This window comes from Anabrus simplex, chromosome 3 (assembly GCF_040414725.1).
Source record: "Anabrus simplex isolate iqAnaSimp1 chromosome 3, ASM4041472v1, whole genome shotgun sequence".
Taxonomy (NCBI): domain Eukaryota; kingdom Metazoa; phylum Arthropoda; class Insecta; order Orthoptera; family Tettigoniidae; genus Anabrus; species Anabrus simplex.
The window spans coordinates 430,862,774-430,880,492 of record NC_090267.1 but is presented as its reverse complement, the minus strand read 5'-3'; the positions used below and the strand labels follow the sequence as shown (position 1 = coordinate 430,880,492).

Sequence of the window (17,719 nt, the reverse complement as noted above, 5' to 3'; positions counted from 1 at the left end):
GGGGAAATAAAAAATGACACCTTGGCAATTCTTAATATCAACAGCATATGAAGAATTATTATTAATCACATTGTTTGGTCTCCTACAGCAATAAAATCCCCGTATCTTAAGTTTACTCGGTCATCTGAAGTAAGTAGCCTTCTTCACGTTCATTTGACGCTGTCATAGACTGCCAATGTTTTCTTCCCCACGTGTCAAAATTTCATTTTAAGCTCTGATGAATACAATATATTTATCCATTTAAAATAAAATATTATCTTCATCATTGTCATCATTGCGTTAAGCAACTTACTATGCGGGTGCTGCAATGGAGGCTGAGCGCTGAATGTTTCTCCCATACATGAGGCCATGGTACAGCTGTAGTTGGTCGGCGTGGCAACGCTGGAAAGCTGCTTGCGAAGCCGTGCTCGTCGGTTGGAAAACCACACCTGTGACATTTGGCAAACATGAGATGAAACGGTTGTCCAATGGGACACGAAACAGTCAAGCCAAAAGGTACTAAAATTACACATACACATACATACTGAGATCCCAAGAGAATACATATTTTATTTGACCGGCAGTTGCACTCTTAAACATTTTCTTCATATCTCATGACCTGACTATCCAACAGACAAAATTAATTATTAAAATAATTATTAACATCGTGTTCTCCTAATTGGTAAGCCAATGGATAAATGGACAAACTACACGGAACTGTGATACCCGGGGTTCTTTTTAAAAATATTTCATTTCCCTCCTAACAACACGGTAAAAATATCAACACCTGGCAGTATTGTCATGGCTTAGCAACTACACCTGAACAAGTTTCTATACATGTGGACATAGGGCCTAATTCAAAATTTACTTTGAAGACTGCTTCTCTGTGTGATAAATGACGGTTTCACATAACTAACGCCGAGTTTCCACCTAACATCAACAGTAGAGTCTGGAAACTTTACCAATTATTCTAGCTCATTGGTCCATTTACTCAAGAGAGAATGGGGAGCAAGAATTTCAAGAGAGAAGAGAACGATAGCGTACATTGTCGGAGACAACCACTGTGCACTAATGACTCATAATTACCGAAAGGACTGAAAAATACAGGGAAAATATGAACTAAGATAAGTAATTCCACTGAAGCATTCCAGAAGCAGTATTTTGAATTCATTCACGCTTCTAAAAGTGTATCATTTTCATAATTTATTTTAAAAATAGATTTTTTTTTTTTACATTTTATATACGCTAATTGATCATTACCCCGGGGTCTAGGTGTAACGAGCTTACCTTTTACACGGAGGCTCTGGGTTCGATTCCTGGCCAGGAATTTTTTAATTGCATTAAGTATTGGTTCGAGGTCCACTCAGCCTGAGTGACAATTGAGGTTTTATCGAACGGTAAGGTAGCGGCGCCCAGGCCTAGAAAGGATTCGTAGCAATGGTCACGCGTCACCTCTTAATTGCAGGCCTTAGAGCTGACAAGCGGTCGCTTGGTAAGCCAAGGCCCATAGGGGCTGTTACAATTGGCCAGCTATGTGCATTTACTTCCTTGTGGCAAAATAATTTTAACTAGTGCTATTTTCCGACAGTGGAATATATTATTGTCTTTCAATTGTAACTTCTGTATTTTTTTATGGTTCTCACTCACGTTTCCATACGTTCCATACGTTTCCATACTGTATGTAGGCTCCACATCCTTCTATTTCGACTCATTAGCCACCATTTATCCCTGATTTATCGAATATGTATTACTGTATGGTTACGATTGTCCTCTTCTAATCGCATGTCAGGGAAAACTTCACAATACCGGTCACCAAGGGATAAGCGGAACCAAGAATATTACTGTACAGTGTACACATATCTAGTGCCTTGAGTCCCACAACCTGCTGTACATCATAGTTAAGCAGGTCAGCATGCATTAAGTTCAGGCGCAAGGTACGTCACATGGTCGCTGACAATGAGAACTGTCCGACAAAGAACCATAGATCGCTCAACAGAAATGAGTTTCTCTGCAGTATGGTGGAATAGAACGGATCACCAAAACTTGACACGCAGGCAGCTTAACTTGTGTAAAATCAAAATGCCTGCACATACACGGTAGGTGAGGTGGTGGTGGTGGTGGTGGTGGTGGTGGTTACTGTATTAAAGGAAGTACTACTGGGCAACCATCCTCCGTTAACGCTAATCAGAGAAGAAACAGGAAGTGGTTTAATCCTTCAAAAAATGAAGGTATGAGCAAAAGAAATGAAAGGGCCACGAAGGGTATGAAAATGAATGACTCCCTAGGACTCGGAAGCCTAATACCGCCGGGGCCGGAAAAGAACAAGAATAGACCAGGGGATGTCGGATAGAATATATGAAAGTGAGTAGCTTGACAATTAAGTTGAAGCATTGCCAGGCTCAGCTAGGGGAACCGTGGTCGCCAACCCACGCTCGCAAGTTCAGAGCCTCTGGTTCTCCTTTACAACAAGCAGGAGATACCGTCGATGTTACTCTACCGCCTCCACCCACTACTGGTGGTGACGATTATTGTTTTAGGTGGAAGTACTGTACAACCATCGTCTATTAACAGTAATCAGAGGGGAGAAAATGGAAGGGATCAGACACTTCGAAAAATGAAGATATCGGCCAAAGAAAGGCAAGGGCCACGAAGAGCGTGAAAGTAATGGACTCCCTAGGTCTCATGAATCTAATTAATACCTTCGGGGTCGGAAGAGAACAAGAGTTGACCAAGGGAGATCGGACATGATAGGTGAAAGTAAGTGGAAGCAGTTCCATGATTCGGCCAACGGCTCCGTGGTCGGCAGCCCACGCTCACAAGTTAAGAGCCCCTGGAGCCCCTTTTACTTGCCTCTTACGAAAAGCCGGATGTTATTTAACCGCCCTCACCCACAAGCTAAGGTGATTAACTCCCAAACATACAAAACAGAGTTCATTTTCCTTAGACTTTGCCCTCCCTTCATCAAGGGTCATGCTCTAAATTTTAAAACATTTTTCCGCACAAATGACACAAGATTCAGTTGAGCTGCTATAACGGACTGCAGCTGTTGGAGTACTCATTTTGGCTTTAGTTTACTTCTTTGGCCTAACACAACAACCTTTCTTCTCTTGCTTGTCTTTCACTTGCAAACCTAGCTGAGCCAACAGAATCCGCCGTTCATTTTCGACTTCAGATTTGACAAATTTCATAAGACATTCCAACCGAGCCATATTTCCACCTTCTACACTCCCAGCTTGTTTGGAAACCTGACTTCTCTGCCATGCTCTCAGCGTTTCTTCGGGCAGGCTGGGTTCTACAAGAGGGATCAACAACGGGTCAGGTTCAAAGTACTCAGAGAGTGTAAATGAGATTCTAATTTAATCGGTAGAACATAAAGCGGAAGTTTATTATGCTGCGTAACAATTCAAATAACCAAATTTAAAAGTTTTATAACGTACACATGGAACAGAAGATCACCTCGGACGAACCGCTTTCAAGGCTTCAATGCCTTGGGAATAATTGTCTGCTGTCTGCGGGTTTTTATGAACAATCTTATATGGTTCAGTATTCTCTTCCATTGACTGTATTAAGTACTGAAATATCACTGTCATGTAAGGTGTTATCTTCATGGATCTTTGGAAACTGAAACCCGAATCCTCATCACTCTTGAGATCAGCATTAAATTCCTCTTCCCTTCTAATACATCAACCTGACTGAGAGGTGAGCCATTTGTACTACCACTTGAAAGAATTGAATTTGATCTGACTTTAATAACCTCAAAATCGTTATAGTACTTCTCAGTAATTAGTCTCTCTGATATAACTTGGTCATCTTGGCGACTGTCGAATAACTGATCCATTATTTTTACATCCAACGCGTGTAACTCTGCCATTACATTTTCTAACCTAGCAACAATCGACTTAAGTAAGATACTGATCTCAGAGGTTATTTCTGTTGCAAGAGGCAATTAGATGTCCTTTATTACTACGTAACACATTGCCGAACAGGCATCCGATCTTTAATTCGTTCCATCTTCTGTCGTCTGCGATTTCTTTCAATACTGCAATCATCTGTCTTTCCCTTCTTGAACAGGAAAGCTTGATTAAAATACACACGCATTATATCATGTCGGTCGCGATTAAAAATACGGGAAATCTTAGGATTAATTATCCGACTCCATTAAATTGTATTATCAAATTTATAAGAACCGTAACCACTAGCGTACATCTTATTTCACACAGTTGATAATAATACAAAAGAAAACAACAAAATGTCAAAGAATACCTCAACCAGAGACATGTCACTCAAATTCAACCAATTCGAATTAATATAAAGAAGTTTCTTGAAAGAGAACACAATTTAAAAGATAAATACACAACTAATAGCTCTGTTTTGGAACCATAATCATTACAGCTGCCTCTGTGGATCAGTGGTAGAGTGTCTGCCTTGGGATCCCAAGATCGCGGGTTCAAAGCCCGGCAGAGGTAGCATAATTTTTGAAGGACAGAAAAACATTCGATACTCCAAGTCGTTTGATACAGGCCTGTAAAAGATTTCTGATCACACATTTGGTGCTCATCCTACAACATTCATTAAAACTCAGCCGTAGACGTTCAAAAAAGATTCTGCTTACTCTGCCATCTAGTAGGCTTAGAGTAAAACGGAACGTCCAAATTGACGAGCAGGCAGCCAGATGGCGTCAAACTAAAATGCCCACGTGGTGGCTGAGTCCATGCCATTATCATATTATTATTCAGCTGTTTCTGAGAAATTGTGTCTTGACTTCGAGTTACTACCTACACATTTTATGAAAGATTTACAGACTTGTGATTACCGAGCTCGATAGCTGCAGTCGCTTAAGTGCGGCCAGTATCCAGTATTCGGGAGATAGTAGGTTCGAACCCCACTGTCGGCAGCCCTGAAAATGGTTTTCCGTGGTTTCCCATTTTCACACCAGGCAAATGCTGAGGATGTACCTTAATTAAGGCCACGGCTGCTTCCTTCCTACTCCTAGCCCTTCCTTGTCCCATCGTCGCCGTAAGACCTATCTGTGTCGGTGCGACGTAAAGCAACTAAAAAAAAAAGACTTATGATCTGTTTAATGCCTGTACCGGTATTAGAGATCTGTCCGACTCGTTGGCTGAATGGTCAGCGTACTGGCCTTAGGTTCAGAGGGTCCCGGGTTCGATTCCCGGCCGGGTCGGGGATTTTAATCGCTTCTGATTAATTCTTCTGGCTCGGGGACTGGGTGTATATGTCCGTCCCAACACTTTCCTCATCATATTCAGACAACATACTACACTACCAACCACCACAGAAACACGCCATAGTGCTTACATCCCTCCATAGAGGGTTGGCGCCAGGAAGGGCATTCGGCCGTAAAACAGGGCCAAATCCACATGTGCGACGCAGTTCGCACCCGCGACCCCACAGGTGTGGGAAAAGCGGCAGGAAAAGCAGAAGAAGAAGAAGAAGAAGACCGGTATTAGAGATCTAGACCTCTTGTGTTTGGTTATGTTATGGTGTTATTGAAGGCATAATTGTATTTTACCTTCTCAAATTGAGGGCCGAAGTATTTCTTGGTGGCTGCCACGTCATTAATTACCGCTATTTACCATTTGTACTGTACAGCTATTCACCCTCTTGAAGTGTAATTCTGCGTAAGTAACGGTAAAAAGATATACAAGTTTTAACTCTCAAATACTGCATATTTAATTCCTCATACATAACAATGAAGAAAAGTAAAGCAAACACAAGTTTATCTATACACCTGTGAGGTTAACGCCAAAAGCTTGTAAGATGTGTTCTGAAATTGTATAATTAGCTCTTGCAATGTATATACATAATATTTATTCATTCATAAAATAAGTTTGTAAGGTAATAAATAACCGATGACTTCGAGTAACAGAATGCCCATTTACACCAGTCGATAGTGTGCCACCTAATTTTGTAAATTATGAAATATATGGAAACAGCTTACTAGGAGATAAAATTAATATTCATATCGCCTGAAGTCATAACCTTATTTTTACAGCTGGATTAATGTCGCACCGACACAGATAGGTCTTGTGGTGATGATGAGATAGGAAAGGGCTAGGAGTGGGAAGGAAGCGGCCGTGACCTTAATTACGGTACAGCCTGGTATGAAAGTGGGAAACCACGGAAAACCATCTTCAGGGCTGCCGACAGTGGTGTTCGAAACCATTATCTCCCGAATGCAAGCTCGCAGCTGCGCGTCCCTAACCGCATGGCTAACTCGCTCGGTCAATGGCAAACTACCTCACTCTCATCTTGACTAGTGCGCCTCATTTTGTCCCTACCGTTGGTTTTTGCGGTTTGCTACAACCCCATAACCTTTGGCAGTGCTATTTGAGGATCCAACCAGACTCTGGGCTGATAACCAGACAGACAGACAGACAGACAGACAGACAGACAGACAGACAGACAGACAGACAGACAGACAGACAGACAGACAGACAGACAGACAGACAGACAGACAGACAGACAGACAGACAGACAGACAGACAGACAGGTTTAAACATCTCCGCTAACCCTTTAAAATGGCCGTACCTGAGAACAAAATGGGTCCCAACTTCTGGAGTATCTACTCGCAACAAAATCTCATTTTCAGTTTTTGGTCAATTTCTGGGCCAGTATTGTTAGGTAGGACCCACCTCTAAGAGAGGCTGATAATCCCACTGTTTTGTCTGCACCATCGTCAGCATCGCTTAAGGTACCACCAGTACTGTACCTGTATACGAGCCTCAGTTAGTCGTGTCCTGGTCGCCAGTTCTTCACGGGTGTAGATGTCCGGGTACTGCGTCCTCTCGAAGGCGCGCTCCAGTTCGTCCAACTGCTGCGCGGTGAACGTGGTACGACTACGGCGCTGCTTCCTCTTGAGGGGAATCCCTGGCTCGGAGTCGCACTCGGAACCAGAGCTCGCCTTTCCTGTGAATAAGATCAGCGTCCTTAAGAAAGATGTAGAACGCTATCTACCCTAACGACAGAATGACACGACGAAGTACTAATTGTTCCAGTAGAAAGACACTATGACCCTTTTATCCTCAAATTACTGGGTTAAAATATGTGTGAAATCATCTTCTGATGCGAGTGCTTTTTATGTTTAAAATCTCATTTCAAGGGTACAGGAAAAAAATTGGTGAATCATGTTTTCACGAAACTGAGAAAATGGATAATGAATCATAAAATGTGACAAGTGGTTTTTCATATTAAGTAATGTAAATAGACGAAGTGAAATCTATAGTTATGGAAAGTATTGAACAAAGTGAAATAGTGTTTGAAGTCTGGAACATAAATATCAAAAAAATGCCAGAAATTTAATCCATACACTCATTTCTGCAGAGAAAGTCATCTGAAATACTGTAGTAAGAGAAATAGAAATGCCAGATACCCAATTGTTTTTTTAGTAAAATTATTTTTAAAAAATCATTATTACAGTCATGGAAAATCACTAGTTATCAATCATTTGACAATATTTCTGGAAAACTTTCACTGCTTTCTGGCCACAAAATTTCATGAGGCTCTTTATATCCTGATAATTACTTCTGGAAACACGAACAGGCCCTGAGGAAAATTTAAGGAACATGCAATTTTTGTACACTGCAAAATAACTGGAAAACCTGTAAATTAACATCGAAGATGTGTAGGCTACTACAAAATTACCCGTATGACACGTAAAGGATCCTCAAATTGTCCTTTCTCCAGTGTTGAATCACGTGTGGTAGGCTTCTTTATGACGTTGCACATAGTGGATCATTTATGTATGTATGTATGTATTTATTTATTTATTTATTTATTTATTTATTTATTTATTTATTTATTTATTTATTTATTTATTTATTTATTTATTTACGAAGCACAAGATACAGCTACACTGGGCAAATTTCACTTGCACTGTCAACAGACTAATTAACAAGTGTAAACTTTCATGATAAAATATAACAAACATAACAAAAGATACCAAGATCAGGTACACAGTCTACTAACAACTGTCCAAATCGAAAACCATGAAAATGTCCATGTTCATTGCCAAGTCGTCGTGGGTCATCATGGCGGTATAATCACTGCACAATCAACTTATCGTTGAGAGACTGTTTACACCCCTCCCGAATATACTTTTACTTGATGCTGTATCAAGCTCTTGTCTCCTATTAAAATTGTTAAAGAGAGTTGGGAGGCGGATTAGGAAAGATCGTTGGAGTATTGAGTGCTGAGTGTAAGGTATGTGGAGAAGGTCTCTGGTTCTGGCGGAGCGGTAAGGAACACGGAGAGAGAAGAGTGAGACAAGATGTTCCGAGCGGTAATGCCCATTTAAGGTCCCGTGGAGGAAACTCAGGTCAGCTACCTGTCACCTGATATGCAGCGGTGACACATAAATTACCCTTCATACCTGCTGCGTAGACAGATTTCTGAGCTTTGGGTTTCTGTTCCTAACAATTGCGGCACAGAAGGATACTGCTCTGTCTAACTGGTTAATACTGGAAGAGAAGGCTGTTGTCCAAATCGGAGAGCAGTAGTTCAAGAGAGGTTGAATGATCGTGAGGAAGAAGTGACGGAGAGCAGTGGGATCAGAAATTTCTATGAAACGGTAGAGAATGCCTAGTAATTTCATAGCCTTGGTTGTATATGTTTCTATGTGGTTCTTGAATTGTAATTTTTTATCAAATATTACACCAAAGTCACGCTGTTGCGTAACTACGGTGATGGGCTTGTCAAGTAGGTAATATGATGTCGGTAGAGGAGATCTGCGGAGTGTTGTGGTCATGTGGCTGCATTTTTGTGGATTGGTGATAAGTTTCCAAGTACGGCACCAGTTCGAGAGGGCGCTAAGTGAGGACTGTAGAAGAGCTGCATCTGCTGGATTCCTGATCTCCCAAAATATCTTGCAGTCGTGGGCAAAAAGTAGGGTATTTGCTGTTTCCTTGAGTTCGGACGGCAGATCGTCCATAAACAAGGAAAACAGCAAGGGGCCAAGAGCACTGCCTTGTGGAACACCGGAGGTGACTGGTAATCTTGAGGATGAAGTGTCTGGTATTACCACTCTCTGCCAGTGGTTATGTAGGAAGCCAGCAAGAAAGGTCAGAAAGCCGCAATGTATATTAAATCGTTCGGGGAGTTTATGGAGCAGCAGAGTATGGTCTACAGAAGCGAAAGCTTTCGAAATGTCTACGTAGAAGATATCCAGCTGTGAATTAGCTGCAATGGCATGTGATGCAAAAGTATGCAGAGTGGCCAGGTTTGTTAGACAAGAGCCGCCTGGTAGAAAACCATGCTGATTGGTTGAGATATAGGACGGGGTGAATGCGAAGAGACGAAGGTGTATACATTTTTCAAAGATAAAGGGTAGTGTCTGGAGAATATAAATTGGTCGGTAAGATGAAACATTAAATTTGTTGCCTGATTTGGGAAGTGGAAAAATATGTGCCTGTTTCCTGGTAATAGGAAATAGCCCGCGGCAAAACATCTGTTAAATCATTTAGAGAGAGGGACGCAAAGGATGCTGGCAGTATTTTTTAGGAAAAGAGGACCTATAGTGTCGGGACCGGCAGCTTTGTTGGTACGAAAAGTTTGAAGAAGGTTTCGAACTTCACTTGGTGTGGTAGTTATGCTTGATAGGGTTCTGTTTGAAACTGTAGCTTACCTACGGGAGGGAGTGGTTGCTTTTGTGAGGGAGGGGAGATGTTGGAGACGAAATGCCTGTTTAACAGTTCATTGCTATCAGCGCCGTCTGATGTTGTATCGTTGTGGTTCACGCTAACAGGGATCAGCTCCGCTTTTCTCCGTGTGTTGATGAGACTCCATTAGCGCTTGGGATTGCTGCGGACGTTTTCAGTGACTGTCTACGTGTGTTTTGTAGTCTCTTCTAACCATAAACCTCGCGTGGCGGCGGAGTTTAACGAAGGTATATTGAGTGTGTGGGTTAGGAAAGTCTTTCCACAGGCGCCAAGCTCTCTTCTTGTTATTTAGTATCAGTCTGGTCTCCTGTGATATTATTTTACAGTAACTTTCTAGTTCTGTACACGAGGATGGATGGATGAGATTTTGCTTACTGCACAGGTTCGTAAATGGACACTTCGGTATCTATTTCCGATCTAAAAATAAAGCCATTTCCTAGCTGACACTCTCTTCATTGAAAGGCCATGGTTTGGTTATTGAGTTTTCCTTTATGGTCTTGAACTCTCCTGCAGTTTCCATCCTTCGTTTCAAATTCCACAACCCTAAGTTCTTGTCATATTTCATGTACGAACGACCTCGTCTTAGAAATGTAATCTTGATGTCTTTCAAGCCATGGATTTGGTTATCGGTGACCAGTAGCGGCGATTGGGAATTAGAAGATGCGGGGGGGGGGGTGTTATATATACATTATACATGTAAACTGAAAAAAAACTACTAAATGGATTTTCGACAGAGGCAAAGGTTCTCAGTCTAACAACTTAGCTGTGGTGATAATATTTGAGATTTGGATTCAATACCTCTACAATAAGACTTTCACCAGAGGAACAATATTACACGTGTATTACAATTAAATAGACGTACGGCGTGATTACCGTTGCCTACGTTATAATACAAGGCCTGGAAATAGAGCCCGTAAAACGCTATGGAAGTGGTTACACTGAAGTTCAATGCCGGGCCGCTAGGATCGCTATCTTGTCCCCTGTCTACCAGGCTCGCGCCTTTAAACGTGTTCATTAACTGAGTTGGTTGTGAATGTATTATGTATTCGTCTGATGTTGAGCATTCGCAGTTCCAGTCATGGTTTATTCACGAGAAATTAAAAGGTAGTGGAATTTCGTTTCACAAGTTTCCAGTGAATGTTCAATGTTCGAAACATTGTACAGAGGAAGTATTACGCATGAGATACGACTTCAAGCTGATCGAATTAGGCCTCTGTTCCTAAGTTTTGACCCGAGTTACGTCATAAGAATAGGGCGATCCCAAAATTTGTCACTGGACTTTTTTAAAACTATGCTGCCATGATCGGCGATCATTTGAGAGGCATCTTCAAACTCAGAAATCTTAAATTAGGAAACCAACGAGGAAAATAATTTTCCCAACAAATTTCACGAAAATGAATGTAGCAGGAGCTAAAAATATTGTATTTTCCCCTAAAACAATCTCTGGTTTGTAAAGTATGGAGGTGGTTTTGTCCCGAGAGCATAAAATACAGTTTAAAATAAGCCATTTGTTTTATGGAGCATTTTATTAAATTGTTCAATGCGCATAACATCTGCAACACCTCACATGGGACATATTCAGGAACGAGAACAAACGAGCAGCTTTTAACCGGGCGAGTTGGTCGTACGGTTAGGGGCGTGCGACTGTGAGCTTGCATCCGAGATATAGTGGGTTCGAATCACACTGTCGGCAGCCCTGAAGATGGTTTTCCGTGGTTTCCCATTTTGACACCAGGCAAATGCTGGGGCTGTACCTTAATTAAGGCCACGGCCGCTTCCTTCCAACTCCTAGGCCTTTCCTTTCCCATCGTCGCCATAATACCTATCTGTGTCGGTGCGATGTACAGTCACTAGCAAGAAAAAAAGCATCTTTTAGTACCTACTGAAGATGAACTCCTCAGTTGGTTAATTAATGATTTCCTGTCATATATTAAGAAACTTAAAATGCATTCAGAGAAAGTAAAAAAAGAATCATGAGAGAAATGTATCAGGCATAGATCTTGACTACCCAGTCCACTGTGGCCTGCGTAAAATATCTCATAAGTATACATTTGCATTATGCATTGATGAGGAACCTAACGAAATATGACATCGAACTCTTCTTCAGCTACCTAAGACGCCAAGCGGAATACAATGACATTATGGTTCGTGTGGCAAAAGAAAAAACAGACTGTAAAGGCTGTTTCGAACATATCTGTTCTCCAGCTACTCAAAGTCCAACATTGTGTCTTATTCGTTTTCAAGATCGAGGAGCCCTCGTCTGTGGCACTTCTGCACTGAACGACGGAATTTGTCACTTCCGCTACGAAGTACTTGTCCCGAAGGGAGTTACTAAAAGGTATACGTTTATTTTTTCGAAAGACATGTTCAACAGTGAAATTAAGTGTGGAAAGTGTAAAGGCGACAAACCACCTCTATTTCTACTATAAAAAATTTCTGAGACCTCTGTTAGACAACATTGCTTTGAGCCACTGAAGTAGAAGAAAGTTTTGAAACTTGATAAGAAGCCCCTCAGAAAGAAAGTTTTGAAACTTCAATGACATATCCAAGCCAATGCAGCACCGCCCTATAAATAAAGTACTGTCAATACTCGCAAAAACATTCAGTTCTTTCAACGAGCTAGAAAGAGGACTATAGAGTGGCTATTGGACCGCCATATTTGAATCTACTTGAAAGCCACGTCCACCATATTGTAAGCGATCAAATCGAGTGGGCGTGTGATGAAGCAAGTACAGAAGCTGCGGGAATAAATACAGTTTCAAAGTTTTCTTTATTAGAGAAGCACTCAAAGATGCATAATGCCTGTTTAAAGGGACATTAAAAATACAAGGTACAGACTACATACTTAAATTTTTTTTTTTTTTTTTTTTTTTTTTGCTATTGGCTTTACGACGCATCGACACAGATAAGTCTTATGGCGACGATGGGACAGGAAAGGACAAGGAATGGGAAGGAATCGGCCGTGGCCTTAATTAAGGTACAGCCGCAGCATTTGCCTGATGCGAAAATGGGAAAACACAGAAAACCATCTTCAGGGCTGCCAATAGTGGGGTTCGAACCCACTATCACCCGAATACTGGATTCTGGCCGCACTTAAGAGACTGCAGCTATCGAGCTCCGTCTTACATATTGTATAAAGAAAGAAAAAATTAGTGCATTTCCAGTACGGTAGCCCTAATTACAAAACATATCACAATAGTACATTGCCATTAAACAAATTTAGACCTACATACAGGGAATGAAAATATAGAATAGAAAACCTTGAACAAAGAAATATAACAACATCGAGAAATAATGCATATAACTTTAATGAAAATGAAAACCTACAACCTGGTTTCCAGTCATTGACCGGGTCAGGAATGTAATGAATGAAGCTGATATAGGCTGTTAGTGCGATGGGGTCGCCACTCCCAACGTGATTTATTAATGACTGATGGATGCTATGAAATGAGAATGGAGAGTGTTGCTGGAATGAAAGATGACAGGGAAAACCGGAGTACCCGGAGAAAAACCTGTCCCGCCTCCGCTTTGTCCAGCACAAATCTCACATGGTGTGACCGGGATTTGAACCACGGTATCCAGCGGTGAGAGGCCGACGCGCTGCCGTCTGAGCCATGGAGGCTCCGATAACTTTAATAATAATAATAATAATAATAATAATAATAATAATAATAATAATAATAATAATAATAATAATAATAATAATAAATCCCGGTATTTTGCCAGTTACCTGGATTTGGCATTTGTATGAATTTAGCCTGATTCTACGACCGGATGCCCTTCCTGAGGACGACGCCAACCCTGAGTGGAGTGATGTATTTACTATTACGTGTTTCTGTGGTGGTTTGTAGTATGTTCTGTTGTGTGTAGATGAAGATTGTTATCCAGTCACCGATCCAGAGGAATTAACTGTCAACTACCCGGTAAAAATCCTCAACTTGGTCGAATCCGGGGCCCTCTGAACCAAAGGCCAGCACGCTGATCATTCAGCCAAGGAGCCGGACACAAAGCAACTTGGCACGTTCGATCCTAGCTCAATACGATGGTATCTGACGGGCTCAAATCCCTCAGCCTCGTGTCAGTAGATTTACTGGCACGCAAAAGAACTCGTGCGGGTCTACATTCAGGCTCCTCGGCTTATCAGAAAAAGTAGTCAGTAGGACGTAAAACTAATAATAATTTACGAAAAATAAGTATTTGTTCACATTACTTCTTTTTCAAAATGCTGGGGAAATGTGCTCTGTAGGATACAATGTAATAATAAATAGTGTTATTAGTTTTTCGTCCTACCAACTACTTGGTAGGGTTTTCGGAGACGCTGAAGTGGCGGACATATGTCCCGCCGGAGTTCCCTTACGTGCTAGTAAATCTACTGATAGAAGGGTGACGTATCTGAACACCTTCAAATACCAAATATGCCAACTTAGCTCAGAATATCAGCGCTCTACCGTCTGAGCCACTCAGCCAGGCAGGATACAGTTTATCGTGTCTGGCTGTCTGGTCAGTTCCTACAACAAAATAAAAGTAGGCCTACCCTACACGTGCTGGATTGTGCTACACAGGCAACGTAATTCTGCTAATCGCCCATAACTGTATACTTTAGTAAAAAAAAAAAATCTTATTTGAAATATGATTACATTCTTCGTGTTTTTTTCTACAATTTATGCATTAGCTTGCCACACACGTAGAGAGCATAATCTATTCGATCTAATCTATTAAAAGTAACGCATCGTAAGCGGAAGAATGGCGCTTAAAGTATGGAGTCGCTATTTCGCCTTGGCACCACCCAGAGCGCTGTAGCAGCCATTTTAGCCACTCTATAGTCCTCTTTCTAGCTCGTTGAGTTCTTTTTATTTAGGATATACTTTACTTATTGACATATACGGCCATGCGAATACAAGGGGACAAGACCGCGATCCTAGCGGCTGAATGGTGAACTAGGAAGCAACCCGTTTCCACGAGTGCATTTCAAGGCCTTGTATTATAGCGTAGGCAACGGTGATTACACAATTAAAAATAATTTAGTATTTGACTACAAACTAAAAGAAACTAACGGAGACTAAAGAGACTGCCAGACTAACGAATACGCGCGTACCCTTCCTCACAGCACATGCAAAGTCTCCACTTCATTACTTGCTGTGGTGCTATACAAATCGGTTAGCCGTGTGAAGGACTTCTTTTTGCGTATTTCCGCTAATAATTTCGTTAATAATTAAAGAAAATAATTAGCTGGTGAGACAACAGGGCTTGTACAAATCGCTTGTTTTAATCATTCTTATAATTCCTTGTTTCAGCCTGTTAAAATGGAATACAAATGCAATATTTTCCCCACAAATTACGGGACGACTGCTCCCCCCCTCGCCCTCCCCCTATCGCCGCTACTGTCGACGACATAGTTCTTCATCCTCATTACTACGGTAGCTCATCATGAAATGAATTGAAAGGAGCTATCTCGTTGGACCTTTCTTAGCAGCATCTCCAGGTACACATAGAAAACTGGCTGCTCTGTCTTGAGAATGTGGATGTTGGAATGAAGGCATTGATAGCTTAAGCTTGCAGTACATTCGTTGGTGCTTATATTGGCTATTGGAACAAATTTTTAGAAAAATCCATGCAGATTGCTGGCAGATGATTTGTGCAACGATTGACTTCTCTTGTGCACTAAAACTTTGAAGTCCAATACAGTTATCTCGTGACTAGTCCAGTATTTCCTGTTTCACACCTCTAAAGTATACTTCTCTCCAGTGTGAACAGAATGCACCCCTAACTAGAGGTGTGTAGGAGCCGGTTTTTCGAGCTCCGGTGCACACTAGAGCACTCTCGCGGCGGTCTTTAGAGTGACTGGAGTACAAGCAGCTTCTACCTTCGAAAGCTCGCCTCCACCTGCCCGTCGGGCTCTGCTTAGTAAGCCCATGGTCTAATGGTCTCCAAGTCTAATACGATAGAGAACTGACATTGGGAAATATTACAGAGTACCTTGTCATTCGTTAGAGGTGGAGACTATAAATAAGGTAACAGAGAAACTAAATAAAAAGCAGTATGGTATTGAGGATATTTGTAAGGCGAAAAGCAAAGTGTGGGAACGATTTTTTATCGTAAAAAGGCTAGCTTTGTGAAGTGCAAAGTTGGAGGATGTATTTTTAAAGGAATCAAGTACTAGTACTTTCGCCCGATCAACGAATCATGGAAGCTCATTTTTCCAGAGTCAGTAACGTTGTAAAACGCAAGATTACTGAGGCCTGTGTAGAAATGTGCGCATTACATTTGCGGCCATCGTGTCGGAACGTGTTTTTCGTAAGGTTGTACAAGAACTAATTAACGTGGGTACATAATTAGGAAAAGTTGACGTTTCCGATGTACTACCTCATCGAACAACTGTTTCACGCCGACGTCATGAAGTAGTCAACGGCACTCGTCACTTAGTTATTCCGGAAGTTGTAGAGGCAATGAGAGATAATCGTTATTCAGCTCCAACTGATATGTGGACTGACAATTATCAAAATAATTATTTCCTGTGCATTACTTCCATAATTCGGTCCTCAAAAGTAGAACAACATTCACATGCCTCTTCCCTGAAGTATCAAAGTCTGGTGATCATATTATTCGAGAAATTATAAAACAGAATGGCCTGCTCAGCATTCACTTGTGAGACCTACGAAAGGTTGGTTACTTTCGTAAATGATCAGGGTTCCAATATGAAGAAAGCTTTGATAAGTTCGAAGTTTTCTTTAGTTCCGCTACAGACGGGCGCTAGCATTAAACAAGCCGGACCGTACTTCAGGCGGTCCCGGTCTTTCGGTCACCGCAGTGAGCTGAGCTTGAAAAGCTCGCGCAACGAACAGCCGGTCCGGTCCGAGCCTAAGACCGTAAACGCACATCTCTACACCAAACTCCATTTTGACGTTCCTGTTTTATTTCTACCCTTCGTTTATGCATTGCTGTGTGTCTCGAAATACATGGTCACGACATCTATGTATATTCTGCACATTTCCAAAGAAGGAACCAGTATTCGGGAGATAGTAGGTTCGAACCCCACTGTCGGCAGCCCTGAAAATGGTTTTCCGTAGTTTCCCATTTTCGCACCAGGCAAATGCTGGGGCTGTACCTTAATTAAGGCCACGGCCGCTTCCTTCCCAGTCCTAGACCTTTCCTGTCCCATCGTCGCCATAAGACCTATCTGTGTCGGTGCGACGTAAAGCAACTAGGAAAAAAAAGCAAAGAAGGAACCCGCCAGTTTTCATCAATACCTAACTCGACATTAGTTATGACTGGTAATACATCATCTTCATTTAGCGAACGAATTGAACCTCCCAAATGGTTTACAAAGCACAATATGAACATGCTTGCTATCGTCAGTCTCACATGACTTCTTTGTTGAGAAACTCCAGACACAGAAATCTGAAGATTAGTCTATGCAGGCTGTTACCATTACCACGAAGACAGATGTTGACTGCTGTTCAACAATGCGATTCTTCATGCACGTGACGTATGGTACAAGTAAAAGCTTCGGAATCAACTCAGTACTTTCAAAGACTTTGAAGTAGTAGACATAATAGATCAAATTTTCTGTTAAATTATTTGACATAATAAATATAAATTGTACGTGAACCTCTGATCGAATTTCCTTGGTTAATGCCTTAATTTAAATTCCCAGTTTCAATATCAATTCAATATATTTTTTTAAACCTAAAGTAGTGCTTGAATCATACGGAGTTAAAGCTCCTAATTTTCAATTCAACGGCTGGAAGAGGCAATATCGTTTTCACGCAGTTCCCATTAACTCTAGCATTTGTTATGAATGACTATAAATCAATTTTAAGGTCAGACTTTTAGGAAAATTGGAATCTGTCGGTCTAAATTCACCTTTACTCATGAGCAAGGCAAGATGACTATACGGCATTTGTTGTTGTTGTTGTTGTTGTTGTTGTTTAAAAGGGCCTAACATCTATGGTCATCGGCCCTGTACGGCATTTACAAAAAATTAAGTATACACAGAAATGCTATTGTAGAGGGACACAACCACCTGCTTTGCTGACTTTATTGGAGAACAAGACTTAATAAATTGG

General features: G+C 41.4%; 1 protein-coding gene across 1 annotated transcript in view; it reads right to left on the bottom strand.

Annotated features, from left to right (window-relative positions):
• Positions 1-17,719, bottom strand: part of LOC136867395 (protein gooseberry-neuro) — a 103,421-nt gene that overhangs the window by 9,260 nt on the left and 76,442 nt on the right. The window contains exons 4-5 of the mRNA XM_067144582.2: positions 6,710-6,906; positions 293-428 (exon numbers count right to left, since the gene is read on the bottom strand). Of these exons, the coding sequence (XP_067000683.2) occupies positions 293-428; positions 6,710-6,906 (333 nt within the window). The remainder of the gene's footprint in view (positions 1-292; positions 429-6,709; positions 6,907-17,719) is intronic.